This window comes from Pezoporus wallicus, unplaced genomic scaffold (assembly GCF_028554395.1).
Source record: "Pezoporus wallicus isolate ANWC-B61680 ecotype Strahan unplaced genomic scaffold, APGP_CSIRO_Pwel_v1 contig_6897, whole genome shotgun sequence".
Taxonomy (NCBI): Eukaryota; Metazoa; Chordata; class Aves; order Psittaciformes; family Psittacidae; genus Pezoporus; species Pezoporus wallicus.
The window spans coordinates 1,550,844-1,572,804 of record NW_026636510.1 but is presented as its reverse complement, the minus strand read 5'-3'; the positions used below and the strand labels follow the sequence as shown (position 1 = coordinate 1,572,804).

Below are 21,961 nucleotides of genomic sequence, written 5' to 3'. Positions count from 1 at the left end.
TGAAAAGCTTGTCATTATCCCATTTATAGCATTTGTTCTAATAAATTGTACTACCTTTCTCCACTTTGTATGACTTGCTTATATAATGCAAATGCCTACCACTCAGGAAAAAAATGTTACAGTATAAGAGCAAACATGCATATATGACCAAACAGCTCAAGGACAAAGCTGTGATCACATGGGAGCAGTTCTCTCTCAGACTCTAAATATATTTTCAAAGCAGGATTTTGTACCTGATTAGTTCCTGGATGTAAATTTCAAAATAAATATTGGTATTCAGTGAAGATAATTACTAGAGGCATTATGAGCCTGACCACTTACTGTCAAAAGAAAAAGCTGTGCTTGTTTAATAATGTAAACAGAATGGGAACTCTTAAGTGTAAACCATTCTGAATCACATTAGGAGATGAAAATAGCACTTGAAACAATGCAACAGGGATCCCCATGTGAATTTGGATTGAAGAGCAGGCTGCAGAATCAAACTATCGTGTATTGGGTAGACCTTGTCTGCTGATCGGGATGCTAACGCTTTTCTTAAATCTCTTAAGCACTTTGTTCTTTGTGTGCTTTTAGCAAAAGGTAACACATTGATATAAAATCCATTGTACTGAACCTTTAACATCAAAAGAAAGCTAAGTGGTTAAAATAATAGTTATTGAATAAATTCAGATATCTACTCAAGTAATAATAAGCTCACTGTTGAAAAAAAACCCCAGTAATCACTATTCATGGTGATGAATACTTCAAGAGACTGCTTTTTAGGCCTTTCCTTACACTAAGCAATTGCTATCTGTCCATCTAGCTTGCCAAAGTCCTATCTGCCACTTTCCCATTCCATTAAATTTTCAGGAATGCCCTGAAGCACCCCTTTCCTTCATTGTGTCAGACACTGTGGGTGCTCTCCCAATGCTCAGACATTGCCAATTGTGAGTCCTTCCTTCCAGCTTCACAGGGGCACTTTCTATCCCCAGACCATTCCCTCTTCATCCTTTATACATGTTGGACTCTTGTGGCTCTTTCCTCCAGACATATCTTTCATGCCATTATTAATTCTTTTATTTCTACAATGAGAAGACAAGCAGAGGTGAGATATTTTGTTGTTACGCTACATGCTGTTAATAGCTTTGATTGGTAGACAATAACAGATCAAATTGTAGTTTCTGTTCTGCCAGCTCTGTATCTGAGCTTCATATATCCCCTGTTTAGCTTTCTTTCTCATTTGATTCTGCTTAAATCTGTAAATACCTATGCATTTATGTCTAGGACATTCTTTGAGAAACTGCAGAACAGATTGGATGTATTATTCAAAATTTTCCATGTTACAATCATAAAGACAAATGACACCAACCTGAGAATAAAACCTTGCTTGATTTGGCTACCTGTGTTATCTGCAGCAGTTTTCCTGGGGTGAGCTATTTGGAGGATATACAGAAGCATGTGTGACTTTCATGTTGCTATTAAGGTGAAGCCATTGTGACAAGAGCTATGACTAGTTTTCATAAAGATAGTTTGAAAAGACAAAACCAGGACATTGGCTTTACTTCATAGGTAGGTGAAAGAAGGCAAGGGGCACAGCTAGAGGAACTAGGAACCAAGAACAGCCAGCTAGAGAAAGTTGTGTGATCAAAGTCCAAGAAAAGGGTTTGGTGTTTTTTTTTTTTTTCATGAATTTTGCCATTAGAGATATTGAGGAGGCCTATGTATTAAATTCCTGAGTTTTGAGGCACTGTAATAGAGCTGTCAAACAAAGATATAGAAAGTGCTACTGTTTCCACTAGACATGACAAGCTAAGGATTCCCAACAAAGTAAGCTGTTGAGGCCACCTGAAGAGGGATAATGAAAGTGATTACATCAGCAAAGAAGAAGGAACAATCCAGGTAAAGAGTTGGTGGATGTTTGATCTTGGAGGGTTGCTGTTACCTCCAGTGCAGTCATCCAAAGCTGTCTAAAAATTAAATAGGCTAAAAGAACAAGAATGCCTAGGATTTCTTCCAGGAACTTCTGTAGTTACCTACTAGGCATCAAAGGAGACTTCTTTTGAACCTTCAAATATACAAGGAGGTCACATGCACCAGTGACTGCAGGTTTGGTAACCTATTATTCATTATTTTCTTTTATTGATTGTTTTACAGTCCCCAAGACATGTGTGTTGCTTTCTGTGCCACACAAAAAAAAAAAAAAAAAAAAAAAAAAAAGAGGATTCTGTAAAATCTTGGGGTTTTTTACAGGAGTAACAGCAGCTCTCTGTCATTGTTAATGACAATGGCAGCCTTTTTTTTTTTCCTATTAACTCTGATTAGGGGGTCTCACATGAATATTAAGTCCAATTTTTATTATGAATGATGTCCTGCAACCAGCAAAAAAAATGTTAGGCTCACCTAAGATATTTTCTTATTTAAAGATGACCTTTAAAAACCTAAAAAGGTTAATTATTTGGCTTAACCACTTCATTAATTTTTTAAAACAGAACAGTAGATGCAGTACTTGGGTTATACTGACATTCAGGACAAAGAGACAAGCCAAAGCAATGAGAAAATGGTGGAAAAGTAAGGTATCACCCACAAATATAAAGAGCCACTAATTAAATAGCTTTAGTTAGAAAAATAATATACTTGTTTTATAACTCTAGGTGGCGGCAGTGGAACAAAATAGAGAAAATGTATTATTATGATTATACTTGCTGTTAATAAAAAATCCATTAATTAAATACTGCTGATGGTGTTTCTGGACACAGTATTACTTTTACACTCTAGATGGCAGCATCATCACAAAATACGGAAAAATAAGATTCATTTTATTCATGCTGTGTCCAAATATGCAGCCCCTTTTTAGAGGTTAAAGTTGGAGAGGTGGAAATGCAATTTCCTGTACGCACTTTCCCACCACAAAAGAAGAAAAAAACTAACAATGATGGTTAAATATCATGTACAATTAGAGATAAATCACTTCTGAACTAAGGCTACGTTTTAGCAGGTTTACAACTGTCCATGTTTTACTAATGGAGAACTGATGTGCAGAAAACATAAATCACAGCACGTCTCCAGCTGGGTGCAGAATACTGATCCTTAAAAATCTGTGCCAGTGCTTACTTGTCATGGATCTTGCTTTTGTCTGTTAGGAGAATATACAGCTTTTGCAGGGGAAGGCAGTAACAGTAATATATGCAGTTTTTAAAGTACCAATGTTTTGTATATATCAGTTCACAAGGACTTCATACATAAGTCTGGGTCAGAGGACTTTGAGGTGAATTCACTTGCTTGACTGTGAAACTTCTATACAAAGTTATAGTAAAACCTATTTTGAATACTGTTTGCATAGAAAGCATCATAGGTGCCAGCTCAGCAGAAGACCGCTCTGGAGGTAGAAGCAAGAGGGACTGAAGGTGGAACCACATAACCTCAGCTCCCCTGCTTCTTCCTCTACTGTTAGAGACAAGGTCCCAACTGGATTAAAAGCTCAAGCAGTCCAGTAACACCTTCATATTCAAATTATTACCTGCCAGGTGAAGTTACACAGATTGTTGCCCAATACCATGGTAGAGTCACATTATGGAGGTGATTTCTTTGATATATTCACAGAGTGTGCCTTGTTCAACAGGTATAAATCTGTATGCTGTGGGGGATGACGCACTGGGACCTGTTAATATGATCTATGAGCAGGACCATGTGAGAGACCCAAACACTAATTACAAGGTTTCTCCTTGATCACTTAATACACGAACAAGATGGTCTGTGCTGCTTACTGGGGAAAAAGAAAAACTACTTGAATATTTTGGTATTTTGTTTTAGAAATTATTCAATCTTTCTAGGAAAAGAAAACAAAGCAAGCAGGAAACTAAAACTGAGCTGGTATTACCAGTATTAGGTTGAAGAGAAAGTTGAGTCCACTTACTGAGGGAATAATAACTGAAATAGTTTGTTATCTAAATAGGTATTTGTTATCAATTGATATATCAGATTGGAATTAAATAATCAGATCATTTCCAAAGACTAACAGTAAACTCTAATTCATTATGAGCTATTTGATTATAAGCCCTAAAGAATTCCATCTGCTGAAATCTGTAATTCAGGATTAATATTCTGACAGGGGAAACCAAACAAACAAAAGTTCCTCTATGGTGGCTAATACCGTCCTTTTCTCAGAAGTAAGGTTATCTAACTGTTATTTCAGACTACTTAAAACTATTTGAAAGTTTTCTGGCACTTTTCCCAGATAAACTTTTGCTTGTAATGAACAGGCCAAACTGCATTTTCAAATCCTAAATTAAATTAAAAATATTTTGTATGTTCTTCATCAATGAAAAACAGCGATAAAAGTAGATAAAGAAAAAGCAGATACTGAAGACTGCAAAAAATCTGCAACTCTTCTGTTCTCTATTCTTAACAGTCTCTTGGAAGAAGAAGTGAAGTAATCTCAGAACCAAGTGTTGGTGTGGGTACTGTGCTGCTCACTACAGCCTTTCCTCAGAATCCAATGATTCTGGTATTCATCAGAAAATAGCAGTCCGTGCTAGAGCTCTGCAATTAGATGTTCTGAGGTTGCTATTTTCTGGTGAAGACCATGTGGACTATGAAGCATGCTACAAGCTTTATGACTTTGGCAGTCCTATGTAACTTCATGGTTGCAGCCAGTGGTGTGCATAGGATCAGAGTTTTCTGAGAATTAGGCATAGCTTAGCCATTTGTCCTGTAGGTACAAGTACCTGCTGGGGAGTTTGTTCCAGAGACACAGTGATTCCATGGAAATAGTATTTTTTCCTATTAAAATTAGATTCCTGTTGAACTTAACACTGTGGCATTAATTTTGCAAGACGTGTACGTGCACATTCTCTCTTCTACTCCCTCCATGCTGTAGCTAGATTCACAGACAAAGCTGTTCTACTGGTGGGATGAAAAAGCACAGTGAAAGTAAGGGCGTTGTATCCTTCACCTGGGTAACGTCCCTCTGTTCCTTCTCTGCTCTGAATAGATTCTTTCAAGGCTCGGACAGCTCTTGACAGTAGAGATCCCGTTAGCTGGTGCCAGCTAATGCTGCTGTTCAGATGAGGGCAACAACTGCTGCTGCCTTCTCCATAGTAATATTAATATATATATAGTAATAGTAGTAGTGCTATTTTCTGTCCACCATTTAATTTGTCAGCTAAATAGCAGCGATATACTGCAAGAGACTAATCAGCAGGGTTCATCTTTTTATTTCCTCTTTATTGCAGTGGCTCTGAATATTTCTTTAGAGGGGAGTTCCTGTGCCTGAAACTACAATATACTTACCTACTGTCTAACCTACTGTTTAGTTATACAGTAGGTTAACTAAAACTACTGTTTAGTTGTACAGAGAAAGGACTGAAGACATGTTCTAGAAAGAATATCTTGAAGTGGAGTAATACAGGAAGCGGAATGACACAAGAAGGCGACAGAATGTATGTTTTTCTTCAGAGAGGAAAAAATGCACTAAGACGCAAACATTTTCTGCCTGTGCAATCAGTACCCGGCTTGTTGATACAATGCCACTTCATTGAAGTGGTCCTCTTAGCCTGTGAGATACCATCGTTAGCCAGACACATAAATTACTCCTTGCTTTGTGAACAACTATAATGATTAACCATAGAGGTGTCTTAATTTACTGAAATGATATGATGACTGAAGATGCTGAAAATCACTGGCTGAGACTGACACAGAAACTGGTCTTCTTTCTTCTTTGAAGTGTTCTCCAGCACTTTTTCTTTTTTTTTTTTTTTTTTTTTTTTTATGCTTTGTAGATGTCGTGTTTTAAGCCCAGGCCATAAATCAGAACCATGCTGTCCACTCTCCCCCACCTTTCTTCCCTCCCCCCACTCCCACAGAGGGATGGGAAGGAGAATTGAAAGAATGTAACTCCCACGGGTTGAGATAAGAACAGTCCTTTAACTAAGGTATAACACAAACCACTGCTGCTACCACCAATAATAATAATGATAAGGGAAATAACAAGGGAAGAGAACACAACCGCTCACCACCCACAGACCGGTAACTCGCTGTCCTGGGTTCAGCAGTAGCAGTCATGTTTAAACCACGACACTCGCCCCACCCAGCAGTGATCTAGCCCTTCTGGGTAATTGCCCCCAGTTCTACATCCTGGGCATGACGTGCTGTCGTATGGAATACCTCTTTGGCTAGTTTGGCTCAGGTGTCCTGTCTCTGCTTCCTCCCAGCTTCCCCTCCTCCCTGGCAGAGCACGAGACTCAGAAAGTCCTTGGTCAGACTAAATATTACTGAACACCAACTAAAAACATCGGTGTTATCAGCACTGTTCCCAGGCTGAAAGTCAAAAACACAGCACTGCACCAGGTATTAAGAAGGAGAAAAAATGACTGCTACTGCTGAACCCAGGACAGTAGACAATTCCTATGATTTCTAACACACAGCCCTACCCTCTCCCTTCATAGTCTTCACTGTAGGCTACACTGGGCAACCAGAATCCTAAAGAAAGTGATTCCCCAGCACCTTGATCTGCCTCTTGTAGACATTCTCTAATGTTAGTGCCTTGGAAATGTCACTAAGAGCAGGGTGATCAATAACTAATATTTGATTTAAAAAAAGAGATCTTTGTTTAATAGCATGTGAAGGAGGACTTTTCTGGAAGTAATCTAAACTGTCCCCAAGTATAGATGATTATGACAGGATCTTTTATTAGAAATCCATGAAATAAGAGTTACTCAAGCATTATAAAAAAATTATAAATCATTGTAGCAGGAAGAGGAAGTACCATCTGGGTGAAATCACTGTGCTGGAACAAATAATGTGTTGTATTGATCAGCATAAAGTTTCAGATAGAGCTGTTCCGCTCATTTGAAGTCTTCTTCAGCTGTTCTTTTGCCATTGTGTGATCATACAAAGCAGAGATGTGCAGACTTGGTAGATGTGAGTTGGATCTCCACTTTACAAAGCCCCGTAACCTATACCCCCTCCTCCTGCCTCCAGCTGCAGTCCATGTCCCCTCTCCCAGCAAGCAGCTGTCTTTCATACAGCAGTCAAATCCACTCTCACCAGGCAGCAGCTCTCCTGCTCTAACCCGTCCAATCAGCCTTCAGCCTCCAGATAAAGGCAAAGGCAGCACACTGATCATCTCATGAACACTTTAAAATCACCTCCACAACATAAGTAGCAATACTTCTCTTCGCCAATCAGCTTTCATTTCCCCTGAAAATCCTTGCTGCTAGACCTAATTTTCTCCAGAAGGCTGCTGCAGAAGGGAGAAGGAAGAAGTAGGTAGAATGTCTGGTGAGGGAAGGGAAAAAGCTGGAACTTGGATGGCAATACCTTATAGACCAATTCCAGCAGAAGATTTGTCTGCCAGACCACAATGGACTGTAGTGTTTACTTTCACAGAGGGAGAATGAAGTTGGCCTTCTCCAGCTACAGGTCAGATGTACCATGACTAAGGTGGTGATCTTCTTCAGTCCATATTCTGCTGAACTTCACAGCTTGGGTTCAGCATTAATGAACATTATGGTTTCCGCTTAGTGGATTTGAAATTTAAAAAAAAAAAAAAAAAAAAATCCTCTCCTCTCAATGCACACAGGCAGCACTAAGTCACCCCAAATCCCAGAAATTCCGATAGATCTTACACTGATGGAAACATCAAAAATTCCATGGCTTATTTAGTAACCACCTATGAGTAAGTTTTGAACTGAAGAGCTCAAATGTAGGAGAAAAAAAAAAAAATCTCAACATTTCATACTTCAGGCATCTGTTGTCTCTGACGCCTGAAGAGCTCCACCAATGACATTCTCAGCTGAGTACACAGATTCTTAGTTTGGTTTTGTTAATAACTAAAAGTTAATGATTCAGCGTAAGTCTTAATATAGACATCTCTCTGTCTGGCACCTTCAAGACTTTCCTCCAGTACTTTCTCTCTCTTAATGTTGTAAATATCAGTATTAGCAATGACTGATTCAGCAACATACACCTTGAACTTTGGAACAGTGACTTGGCACCCGAGCCCAATGCAGCTTCAAAAGGACTGTATTCCCTTTTCAGCTTACCAAGTTTTCTCTTGAAAGGTTACATGTGAAAATGTCACCAGACAATATTGCCAGACTCTTCAGAAAATGGAGAGTATCAAATTAAGACTGGGTATTTGATTTATCATATGATTTCTATTCCAGTAAGGGAGAGGCAGAGAAACATTTTTTTTTCTTTCACAAACAAGTTAACCCTTTCTTTATGTTCAGCCTTACCTACTACCTTCAAACTGCATTTAACCTCAGTTACTTTATCCAGACCCAACCTAGTGAAAGAGTGCAACAGCAATTTTTACACTTTTTTTTGTCCTGTCAACAGAATTGTTTATTGTTTACCAAGTTTCATGTAATCATAAGTGTACAAACGTACTGAATGAAGCTGGATAGACGATGCAAGTTGAAATTTGTAATGCAGAGGTCCCAACTGACTGGAAGTGAAAGCCTGTAACATTACATATGCACAACACAATTAAACACTGGAAACACAAGCTCTAAGTACGATTTCATACCAAGGTTATGGTGTCAGGTCTGGGTTTGCAGCTTTTTCAAATGCAGTGGTATGAGAAGTACATCCTTTGCTTTTAAACTGCTTGAATTTCATGCAGAATCATTGACAGGAAGTGGACTCTGCAGTGAAGAATATGTAGAAAATCAAGCATGATGTGTAATTTCATTATCTTTGATGTCAACAGGAGTCCTGTGGACTTTGATACAGAATTTCTGTAATCTTAATTATTTTTTCTCTGTCCTAATATTTTTACTGCACTGTTTTCCTAAAATAGAGCAAAGAGGGGACTTTCTTTCTTAGTTTTCAGTTTTGTTTTGGTTCTAGTGGGAGTAGTGTTAGTTGAGTTGCTGAGAAAAAAGCTAAATGCTTCAATCCAGAGGGACGGTAGAGGATGTATGTGTGTTTTAAGAGAGATGGAGGTGGCATATTGGCCTTATGATGGATGCACAGAAATGACAAGTTATAATGCATTCAAACTCCATGGTTGTAATATTTTGATTTATTACGACAATATAATCTTGTGTGTTAATAACAGATTATAATATGTATGTTTATAGGTCAGTATTTAGCCAGATGAGATTTGCTTATGTAAATTCTGCTACCTGTGAAACTGATAGTGGCTGTTACTCAACAGTGCTCAAAAATAAGGCATGCCCATCTTCAGACTTAGGTGGGACTATAAGTTTGGAGGACTGTGTCTATGGTTACTTATTTTCTCCTCATTCTCTCTTGAGGATTCCTAGAAAAATATATTTCATCCACGAACTCTAGTGTTCTTCTAATTTGGTAATATTAATTTCATTTACTTGTGCACTGTTTTCACAGACTCAATTTAATGTGCCATCTTCCTGTGCCACACAACAGGGATGAGTGAGGAAGAACCAAAACTTTTCCAAAAAATGAAAGAAAGGCTTTATCATATGAAGCTTAAACTGAAAAGCAAGAGTGACAGGATTTCCACACAACTGAAGGATTATCTTCTTTAAATATGTAACTCATGTTTGCTCTTTATGGATAGATTGTTAGACTGTATGTTCAGCTCTCTCAAGAGGCATTTAGGACTTCAAATACAGCAATAAATTAATTTGCAAGATAGAGACAATAATGAAAGATTTGATTTCAAACCAGTGACATGAAACTTCTCTGGAATTTTCAAACATTAAAAAGCATAAATGACAACATTATTTACTTGTGTAAATGAGCCCACCAATTAAGTAAAATACACGACTGACAGCATTAGGAAGAGTAGCTCCTTTTTTTTTCTCTACAAAGAGATGTGACTTACAACAGTGCTATTGCTTGGTTTCTTCCACATTGCTTGGCCACCCCAGTCCCCTGCAAGGCCAGTCACAACAGAGTCAGGGCAGATTAGAGATCTGGTCTATGCAGTCCTTGCTTTTTCTTAGATAACCAAGGTTACTTTTGGCAACAAGGAGGTGATGAGCTGACACCTATCATCTAAGAAAAGAAATCATTAGTTTACTCAGAGGCCAATACAAAGCTACCAGATGGGAACAGTTTTCTGTGACTATCTATCAAGGCTAGAGCACAGCTATCCAGCCTTCTGTGACATCAATTTTATGCTGAGAGCACAGCAGTCTCAAAAAACACTGAAGAGCCATTTACTTGTAAAGCATAGGAAACATCTGTCAGGGACTAAAAGTGTTAAAGAAATGCTTAACAGTGCATTGAGTTGGCAGATTCTTAGGCTCCGATTACAGGAAAAACATTAGCAGTGAAAGTCCACAAGATTTATCCTAATTTATCAGATTACTTCCTCAGAAACTCTCCTTTTGAACTGCTCTTCAACAGAAGAACAAATGTGTAGACTTCAATGCTTAATAAAGCTAAAAGCTTCTCCCTGGGGTAATTGAAATTTTTCTATCAAAGGGTAGATAGACCTGGTTGCAGCTGCAACAAAGAAGAAACATATAAAGCCAAGTGGAAAGCAGTTAGACAGCATTGGTGGTGTAGGACCATTGAACATGGTCTTGCTAATTGGAATCTATAGCACAGGACATTCAACTACATGCTGGGCAAATGACCCTGAAAGTTTCAAGTCTATCTAGTATAAAAAAAAGTTCAGATGTAAAAATAATCATACGAATGATGGATTCTGTATCCTTGAATGGGCACAACCAACCAGAGATCTCGGTAACTGGCAAATTTCTTTTTTAAATAAGGCCCTTTGAGTCCCATATATGCATCTACTTTCACAAGCATTTCAAAACCTGTCTTCTAATAATTTCACACAGAGCTTTCAGAGAAGCAATGTTCAAAAGAATGAAAGTAATGAAACATAGCAAAGTTTTACATTTTTATTTCTGCACTTTGGGAAAATTCCTATTGAAGACAGAAGGCAGTTCAAATTGGAATTGCTTTACTGCCAACAAAAATGTGTGACTCTTGATCTAATGAAAAATTAGAGAGATTGAAAAGCAGAAGTAGACTTAGGAAGGATTTCAGTTACAGCAGGATGCAGCCCTTATTGCATTTGTAGTTCAAACTGTGATCTCTAAGGAGACCTAAATTGCTCTAGAGTGTGGAATGTAGGGTATTTGAGTCTTTTATTTTCTCAGAGGAACAAGCATGGGTAGCTAAGGCATCAGCCTTTACTGTCATGCATTTAGAAAACATTTTAATTTAAAATAAAATGTAATTTCATGTTATGAAAATGTTCGATTCTTAAAACGTGTCATATGAATTAAAGGTTTTTCAAAATGGTTAAATAAAGTGGAACTTGAGATTGTTTTCAGTTTCCAGTCCTGCAAGCTTATTTGGAAAAGCCTGCTTTTATTTTATGCAGAAAAAGCCATTGTATTTGTGATTGTTACCAGTATGCAAGGATTCGCTGGATCAAAATCTAAACTATGATTATCACACGCTCTGTAGCTTTGTGAACACTCCTGGGAAATGAAACAGCTTTAACAGAAAAAGATGGAATTATCCCCATACTTCACCATGTGCCAACATACAAAGATGTCAGAACAAGCTCCCTTGGGCATTGGAAATACCTTGCTCATGCTGCTTTGGCATTCCAGAGAGGCTAAGTACCTTGCTGAAAGGCAGGGTATCTTAGCGTGAATGCAACGCTAAGTTGTGTGGCTATGCTGCTTCCCACGGAAATACTACTTCATTCAGAGCTTAGTCCAGTATCTTGACTAGACGCTGACTGTGTGGTACAGACATGCTCACACAGTTCAGACAGTAAAAGAACTGTGATTAAATTCCTGCTCCAAATCAGCAACAGATTTGAATTTGAATTTCCATGATGATTTGCATTTCTGACAACTAGCCACCTCTTTGCCACTATCTAAAGCAGCATTTTAAATGGTGAACAGAGGAGCTCCTTTCCAAGGTACTGACTCAGCCCAGCAGGAAAAGTCCCAGGCTGGAGGCTTAACTCCACTGGGACAGGAGAGAACAACTGAGCATATAAAGTTGCAGAAAACAGCAGGTTAAAATACCCTGGGTTTAGTGCTCAGATTATGTCTTGTGGCAAGGAATCACTGGTGAAAACAGGAACTGCAGTGTCTAATATGCCAGACAGCCTACAGCATTTTGTATCAGGGTATCAAACAACTGAAAAAAAGGAAGCAGCATTATGCCGAAGACATGATGTCCTGAACACTTGTGCAATTATATCATTGACTAGATCAAAAGGATGATCAGTTTTGTCGTATTTATCAGAACTGTCCACGTTATCACTAAAGTAGCTTCGTACGTTTCCTTTCTCATCTCAGCAGATAAGCAGTCTGGGAAAATACTATGCTATTAATGGAACAGTGATTTTAGAAAGATGGAACAAAAAAAAAGGCAAGTCCAGATTTTATCCCACCCTCTTCAATGGCATTTGTGATACAACTGGTGCACATGAACCAGAGGAAGGTCATCTCAGTTGAAAGAGCAATCACAAACGCCACAGAAAACTTTTTAATATTTTAACTTCTTGATAAACCATTTCACTAAAATGCTATCTGTTCCATACTTCCTCGTTGTATCGAACGGTAAAGTAGGGCTTCACGTAGTGTATATTTATGTGCTGTCAATTACTAGCTGTCTTGCAAGCATCGCAATGTGCATGTTTAATCCCTTATTTTTAGTATTTAATCTCTTAAAGACAGTGCCTATTACTAAAGTAATAGGAAAGGTTCCCTGATTTTTTGATGAAGTTGAATACAATCCGTTTGAGGAAAACAACTGATGTTGAGATCCTAACATTGATATACAAATATTCTTTGTACTTCATCTGTGAAATGCTTATCTTTGACCCTAGGGCATTGAGACTGTATTTATCTGCAGTTTCTTTATATATTTGTCTAAGAGCCATATACACAAAACCCCCATATATATATAAAATATATATATATTGGTGGGACTTTTCAGAGGAGCCTGAAAATATGCGTATACAGAATGTTTTACATTACTGTTCTGCCAACAAATTAGCAGAAAACTTTCTTCTCAACTCTATCCTTTCTTGAAGAGCGCAGATTAAGCCAACTATTTAAAGTCATTCCCTTCCATTGAGATACTAAATAAAATAGCTGCCTAAGTACTTTGCTTTACTGGGGCCTTCAAAAAGTAAAGTGTGGCAAGACAGAGACCTGCTTTTGAAACTCTTGACAGCAAAGTACCTTGAGCTGACAACCAATCTCTTCTTGAAATGAACTATACTGTGTTTTAGATTATATCAGGTAATCCTATAGCATCAGAAATAAGCTCTTCACTTTGTTTACTTACAGTTTCACACAGATGCATTGCTAACATCTTCCTACCCCCTTGCTCTTCCATATTGCATTTCTTCATGTGGATTGATGTACACCCCTGTTCTATTTCAGATATACCTTTAAGTGCTTTTTTTTTTGTTGATGTTTTGTGGCACTAAATTCCTATGCCTGAGATCATGTATTTATGACAGCAACATGCCTGCCCACTGTCCACTGTCTCTCACCAATCATGCTCAGGACTTCAATGCTTTTTAGAGTAGGCTCCAACTTTAAGAATTACATAGTAACACTCAGATCCAACAATTAAATGGCTTCATTTAATGTTTGCAAGAAATAGCTAGTAATCTGTATCACAGAAATCTACATTACCTGAAACCCCGCTCTGGTCCAGTTCAGCGCTAGAAATCCAGATATCTCTTTACATGACACACTACAAGTTGACTCAGGTGTCAAGTCAAAACAAAGGTGGTCTAGCTCCTCTGAGGATCAAACAAGTATGAAAACTGGTTCAGCAATAGAGAAAAAATACTCTTCTTTACTGGTTTCCATTAAAAGTATTTAGAAGACACTATCTGAGTTTGTGTGACAACAGTAATAGGAAGGATATAACTCTTGGAGATGATAAATTCTAGGCTTGGATATCTAAAGCTAGTACTATGACAGGCCTTTCCACACCATAACTTCACCATGACTTCACACTATCAGGTTCCTCTCTGATGCTCAGCACATTTCACTTCCTGGCTTGGAACTAAGTCAAGCACAAGGTTATTTTTGGTCAGCTGCATCCATATGAATTCAAAAGATGCAGATGCAAAGTGATAATGAAAATTACCAACCCAACCGACCCCCATGAAAAGTTGTGTTGTGACTGGATGAGCTTCAGACCATTGCATAAAGTCCAGTAAACAGCAGTGTTCTCAGTTTAGTTCATTAAAATTTCAGTGAAATGATTTTGCAGTTTCTTTGCATTGTGCCAGAATGAACATTGCACTTACAGCAGGCATTGCCTAGTGCTTCTCTCTGCTTTTAGAATGACATCAAACTTTTATTTTGCTTACTTTACTGTGCTGCTGCTGAGAAAGAGGAACACCAGTCAAGTAATCATAAGCCAGGTCATCCAGCATTAAAAAATAGGGTTCATTTATTGCCATTCAGTGTGAAATGGTTTGCACACAGTAGTCTCTTGCCTGGATGTATATTTTTCTTTTCCTGACCATGTACATTATCTTGTGGACTTTGAACAAATGAAACCTGAATCATATTACTCATCATTAATTTGACCAGTCTAACCAATTTGGTGGTCTTCTATGATGGGGCTACGGAACTGCTGGACAGGAGTAGAGCAGTTGGCGTCATCTACCTGGACTTGTGCAAAGCATTCGACACCGTCCCATATCACAACCTTGTCTCTAAATTGGAGACATCAGTTTGATAGATGGACCACTCGGTGAATAAAGAACTGGCTGGATGGCCGCATGCAAAGAGTTGTGGTCAATGGCTCAATGTCCAGCTGGAGACCAGTAACGAGTGGTGTCCCTCAGGGATCGGTGTTGGGACCGGTCTTGTTCAACATCTTTGTCATGGACAGTGGGATTGAGTGCGCCTTCAGCAGGTTTGCCGATGACACCAAGCTGTGTGGTTTGGTTGATATGCTGGAGGGAAGGAATGCTATCCAGAGGGACCCTAACATGCTTGTGAGGTGGGCTGATGCCAACCTTATGAAGTTTAACCATGCCAAGTGCAAGGTCCTACACCTGGGTTGGAGCAATCCCAGGCACAGCTACAGGTTGGGCAGAGAAGAGATTCAGAGCAGCTCTGTGGAGAAGGACTTGGGGGTATTGGTGGGCGAGAAACTTAACATGAGCCAGCAGTGTGCGCTCACAGCCCAGAAAGCCAACCGTATCCTGGGCTGCATCAAAAGGACCATGACCAGCAGGTCAAAGGATCGTGCCCCTCTATTCCGCTCTTGTGAGACCTCACCTGGAGTATTGTGTGCAGTTCTGGTGTCCTCAACATAAAAAGGACATGGAACTGTGGGAGCAAGTCCAGAGAAGGGCCATGAGGGGACTGGAGCACCTCCCATATGAAGACAGGCTGAGAAAGCTGGGGCTGTTCAGCCTGGAGAAGAGAAGGCTGTGTGGAGACCTCATAGCAGCCCTCCAGTATCTGAAGGAGGCCTGTAAGGATGCTGAGGATGGACTATTTATTAGGGACTGCAATGATAGGACAAGGGGTAACAGGTTAAAACTTCAACAGGGGAAGTTTAGACTGGACATAAGGAGGAAGTTCTTTACTGTAAGGGTGGTGAGGCACTGGAATAGGTTGCCCGGGGAAGATGTGAATGCTCCATCCCTGGCAGTGTTCAAGGCCAGACTGGACAGAGCCTTGGGTGCCATGGTTTAGTGTGAGGTGTCCCTGCCCATGGCAGGGGGGTTGGAAATAGATGTTCTTAAGGTCCTTTCCAACCCTAACTATTCTATGATTCTACCATTACTTCAGCATAAATACAGACTATAGTCAAACCGAATTTTCCTTTAATATTGGTTGTTGATGTCTTCCTTAATTTAATTAGCTCAGTGACTTTCTTTTTTAATCTGTATTAACAGAAAATAGAATATAATATTAAACACCTATTGTGGATTATTAACACTTTATCCTTCTAAACACAGCAGGTTTTTAACCCCCTAGCTGTGAAACCTTTTAAGTTCTGGACACAAAACTAAATGTGTTATCAGCCATAATACAAAAAAATGAACTAGCTCCAAATATTTTCCCTTTCAAGGAATGTGTAAATAACTACAAAGGTTAATATACAATAATAGGAACACTTGTGATTTTTTTCTTTCTCTGATTTCTATACCAGACAGAAGGTTTTAAGCTGCACTGCACAAAAATGTTTTTACATACACTCACTTAGCAACACCTTTTGTGGATCCTATTTTCGGAAGTGGTGTCTGCTTACAGTGCATGCACATGTATCTGGGTATGGCACACTCAGTTCAGCTAACCTCCAGACAAATATTCATTCATTTTTAAAGGTCAGGAATGCATTTGTAAAAGGCTGCTGAAAATTGGTAGAGATTCTTCTTCAGCTCAATATTCAAGTAGTGCAAAAATCACAGTGAAGAACAAAATAAAACAAAACACAGGTTTTTCTTTTGGAGTTTTCTTTCAATTTTAACAATTAACCATTGGCCCTTTATACAGTGGAAACCCATGAGGACAATCTCTATTAAGACCATATGCCTTAACACCAGTGTTGTGCTACGAACTATTAGGTCCTTTGCTCTACTTGCACAAGTCTATTTGAACTGCTAAGTCTCACAAACTTCCTTCCTCTACCCAAGTACATGTGGAGCAAAGAAAACATACACGTAAATGAGTAAACCCCCCACACTCAGAAGCATGTACTTTTTCAAACCGATTATTCATGACTTTTCCTGAATTGTAATGTAGTTTCACCATTTGGTAAGACATGAGGCCAGTATGAACTTATCTAGTAATATCATTCTAATATTCATTGTGTTGCTTGTCTGAACTGAGGATTAAGGATCCGCAGTAATAGAGAGAGGGTGTAAGTGCTGCCAGTTGCTGAAGCTTCTGCTAAGGCTGGAAGTGTCTGGATGGATATCTCATAGCTATGAGGCTCCTGCCAAATTTTCAGAATGAGCAACTGAACAGAAGATGTTTTTACTCACTTAAAGGTGAAGCTAGATTAATTTTTATTATTTTCTTTTTTACGGCACAAGTTGCTAAGTGTCAGCATTTCCCTTTGCTGAATGGAATGAAAGACCCAGGTTATCATACTCTGCGTTTGTGAGTAAATGCACAAGTTTTAATTTAACTGGCCTTGATTTTTGACTAATTATTTTTTACCAAATGTGCTAAGGAAGTATGCTTCTGGGGGGGGTGTGTGTTATTTTTCTGAAGGGTAGGCAATATGTTCAGTAAAACACAGTGATACTCCTTGGTTTGGTATCAGCAAAAATACTGAGTTACCTGGCAGGTGACTGATTAGTTTAAAACTACATTGTTTTTTTTCCTCCCCCCCTCCCTCCCCAGAAAAAGCTCTCAGCCTATCAGCAGTTTAAGAGGGCTATCAATTTTTGCACAGCTTCATCATTCATTGCTATTTTGAGGAGTTACGCTGTTGATTCTGTAGTTGTCTCGCTCCTGCTCAAGTCCCTGAAAACGGCTAAAATTTGTGTGTTTGTGGATAAGATGAATATTAAGAGAGTCTGATGTCAGAAGGTCCCAGTAGGACAACTCCATACTGATCTACAGTTACACAGATGATAAGATAATATTTCCATTAATTCATTTTTGCATGAACCAAGGAATATCGAATCTTAATTTAAAAACTGCAGGTGATATGAATCTAGAGACATTTGTATTTTTTCTCTTAACTTGGTACTTGCAAATTGTGGCCAAAAATCATTCTTGCAAAATATTAAAACTCTGCTATGATATTGCTTCACTGTAAGCTACATTTTCAATCCCTGTGTTTGTGGCTTTCTCCTGAACCCTCTCCAGTTTGTCCACATACTTCCTGAATTTTAGACAATGGCATCTGGAAGGACAGGGGTGGGGTTTGATTGTTTATTTGTTGGAATCAATACTTTCAAAGTCTCCTACTTCAAAATATGGTTTATATTGCTCATGATGTATCACCATCATAAATGCTTTTTTCATCCTAAAAGTATGCAGGCTTTATTAACTATCATTATTTAATTTTGAAAGGCCGCTCCCAATGCTTCCTCGACCTTCCATTTCAAGACTAAATTTATTAATGGTCAGCCTATACCTATTTGGTATAGGTATTTTTGCTATTATATATATATGCTATTATATAACTTTTTAAAGCAAAATATATTTATTTATATAGCATGTAATTTTTATATTTATATTGCATATTTTTATAGCCAATTATATTTATATAGCAAATTATATATCTTTGTATAGCAAATATTAATATTTGCTATTATATATCTTTCTGCTACTCCTGTTTTCTGTCTTTTCTAGCCTTAGTTTCTCATTGGTAATTATCCTTTCTGTGTGCCTTGTTGTATTTGAAGACAACAATCCTAATCGTCCAGTGTTTTAAACCTTTACCCTTTTTGCTCACTTGAATAAGCAAACCCTTTTCCTGCTCATTCCAAACAATGACCCCCAAGGATACAGAATCCTACTATTTCTTGCTTACTGTCTTTCTGGCATGATGAAGCTTGCTCTCCTCCTGCACTGCTGAACAGTTTCAAGAGGACAGAGACTGGTTCAACTAGACTTACTCATAGTATCTCCCTGACCAGAACTGCTCTATGAAATGTAGGTGGCAGTTTCACTGTGGGTGTTGCAAATAAAAACTAGAAAATAACCACCTTACGCAGTCTTGTGAAAGAAGTTGTAACTAGCTACTATCAGAGGAAGACTTCTGAGTTCCTGAAGCTGAGTAGAGAAAGGAACCTCCCATTTCTTATCTCGGTAAATACTTAGTTAAATTTAGTAGTTACTTCTAATTTTACATTAAGTGAAATATAAAACAGATTCATCCTCACCAGTCTCACAGGTGTGCTACAATTATGGCCCCCAACCTAATAATAACCCTCTTCTACCTGTTTTCACCTAGCTATAGCAATCTGCCTTAGTATTAATCTGTAAACAACCCTGCCCTTTTAACTACTATCATGTGCACACTTCCAGAAAAACAAATTTTATCAGGCAAATTCAGATGCAGATTGTGTTGGCTCAAGCCAGTTCTCGTTATCATTACTAACCAGAGCTGTGCCCCATTTTGCAGATGTGGACACCCAGTCACTTCACACAGTTCTGAAGTCATCTTGTTAATGTGTTCTGGTTTTACCACTGGTGACAACAACTCGTACACAGCTTGGTTTTGTGGTTCTTTTTGTGTGTGTTTTCTTTTTTTAAAAAAAAACACCTGAACACCCCTTTTTACCAGTTGATATTGACAGTCTGTGTCTTGGAAGCTGAATAAATGACCCTATGACTATTCCATCTTGAGGCAATGAAAATTTTTTGGCATAGATTTTTTTGTAGTACGACTGTCTGCTTCATATTGTCAGGTTTCATATTTTATCTTGGAAAGCTCTGAGCCAATAGGAAAGGGGGAATCTACCATTCTGCAATAAGGGCTCTCTTACTTATACACGGCCTAGGCACCATTAAAAGAATAAATTGTGGGTCATTTCTAAAGGTTTAAACAATATATACAATAAATGATACCCTCCAACATTCCTGTGGAATAAATACTATGCAAGAATGAGAATATTCATTCGCAAAGCATAGGAAAACAGTAGATCACATAATCGCTTTTTTTTATAAACGCCACCTCACAGCCAAACAAAACCATGAGTTATAGAGTGGAAAAACATGGTGTTCTTTGGAACAAGCAGGGCCTATTAGTTTTTTTTCCCCAATTAATTTGTTTCTCATTTCCCTTCATGCTTCAGCACATTGGCACAAGGCTCTACTGTCCACAAAGCCTGTAACTTCAGCTCCATGTACTGCCTGCAGTTCTTCCCCAAAAGAACCCTCCAAGCTCACCCCGACACCCTCACATTATTCATTGGATAATACGAGCACAGCGTATAAATGGTCGAAGAGTTGCTTGCTTGCCATCTGACACGCGGGGGTTAGCCAGCAGCATGCAAGCGAGCCCGACAATGTTGAACCCATCTTTCCCTCAGCTGTGACACATTTGCTCAGTATCCAGCTTTCCCAAAACTTTTAGGCTTGCATTATTCGAAATCCCTCTGACAGACATGGCTAATACTGGCAGAAAAAAGCTGCAATGGGGGATTAGCATGGAAAAACTTAAAAATGAGAACATTTGATGGGTAAAATAAAATGATGTACCCCTCTTCATTTGAGGCTGACGTCTAATAGGAAAGATCAGTAAAAAGGGCATTTGAAAGTACTGTTATTGATATTTGATGCTACTAAAAAAAAATGCATATATATGCAACTTGGCAAAGATACAGGCCTTTCATCAAGCTCTGCATGACTAAGCTTATGTGAACATTGACCTCATAGCAAAACCGGGAACTGCTGTGTTGTGAGGGTCATCGAATAGCAAAGTCATTCTATGAGGTTTTGCCTTTTCTTCTTTGCAGCAGTCCATGAAGGAAGAGCGAGCAGTCTCCAGATGAGGGATTCGCCACTGCGCCGGGCCCGTGAGGAGCAGCTGGTGTGTGATCGAGCGCGGAAAGGGGGAGCTCCCGCCCCACAAGGCAGGCCGGAGCACAGGAGGGACAAAGGCAGCAGAGTAACGCCAACATGAAAACAGGGTGCACGGGTGAATGACAGGCACCATCTTCATTGTACCGGGCGACGCGCCAGGCCGCCTGAGGCAGTTCGGGAACGGAAGGTGTCTCCTAAGGCACGGTCTTTTGAATAATTTAAAAAAAAAAAACAACACAAAGCAATCACAAAGACAAAACAAAAAAACCACTGCGTTTTCCCTGCAGCGCTACGGCCTGCAGCGCCAGCGCCGCTACTTCCTCCATTAGCACAAACTGGTGCCTCCCGAGGGGCCTGGACGAGACTACCGGACCACCTGCTCCTCAGTGCGGGCGAACTATCCCCCTCAGCCACCGAGCCGGCCACCAGCGGAGTGCCAGCGACAGCCGGCAGCTCCCACTGCCACCGGCCGCGGCAGGGGGAGGCGGCGGCGACCGGCAGCACTACCCGCAGGGAACGCCCCGCTTCGCCTGCAGTAAGCTAGAAGCACGTCCCGGCGTCCTTTGCGCTCTGAACATGGAGGAGCTGACGGTGGAAGTGCGCGGCTCTAACGGGGCCTTCTACAAGGTATCGGCTTGGGGAGGGTGTGGCGGCGGGCCCGGTGCGGTTCGGGTAGCGCGGGGGGCGGCCGCAGCACCTGGCCGCAGGCGGGTGGCCGGCAGCGGCCGGGGGGGAGGCCCCTGCGCCCGGCCGCGGAGGAGGGGAAGGTGAGGGGGGAAGGGCGTTGGGGGACGGTATCTGGGTTTGGTGCAGGCGGTAGGGGAGGGGGCTCCGGAAGAGGAGCGGGGGGGGGGGGGGGGGGGGTTGGGCGTGAGGGGAGGGGGCCGAGGGGCGGCGGGGATGGAGAGGGGCGGCGGTGGTTGGGGAAGGTGGGGACTAGGAGGGCTGATAAGTGCTCCTCTCAGGGGAGGTTCGTGTGTCGGAGAGGGAGAGCGCTGGGTAGGCCGGGGGAGAGCAGATGCACGGCACCGGGATTCGCTTAGACTTCATTTTGGAAAGTGCGGGTGGGCGTGGGGAGGGTATTTTTGGACGAAGTACGGGCTCTGGGTGGGATGAGCTGAACTGAGCCGATAATAATAATAATTCTAAAATATTTTAAATCTTAAAGATTTCCAGTTTATTTATGTCATCGGAAAGCTTCCTTCGCCATCACCCTCCCTGGAATGTCAGGATGTTACAGGATCAATGCAATATACTCTCAGCTGTTGCCCGTCAGTCATTTTGCCCTAAGCCTGGCTTCAGATATTTAAGAATCCTAGCTCTTTTTATGGCAATAGCCTTCTGTCTTCCTTTCCAGGAGGGCTGATTCCAGACAGTATTGTGAGCATGCAGAGTAGCTATGATCTGAGAGTATTAATCTGAGGACTCTCTCTAGGTATTGTGCCTAACCACTTACACAGTCTGCTATTGCACATGCAGCATTATGCTGGGGGGGTGGGATAGGGCGTCCTTTTTTTTTTTTTTTT

General features: G+C 40.1%; 1 protein-coding gene across 2 annotated transcripts in view; it reads left to right on the top strand.

The window, feature by feature from the left end:
• Positions 1-20,981: 20,981 nt before the first annotated feature.
• FXR1 (FMR1 autosomal homolog 1) overlaps positions 20,982-21,961 on the top strand; it is a 38,094-nt gene continuing 37,114 nt past the window's right edge. For both annotated transcript variants that reach the window (XM_057400445.1, XM_057400444.1), the window contains exon 1: positions 20,982-21,062. In XM_057400445.1, coding sequence (XP_057256428.1) covers positions 21,012-21,062 — 51 coding nt within the window. In that variant the 5' untranslated portion in view covers positions 20,982-21,011. The remainder of the gene's footprint in view (positions 21,063-21,961) is intronic.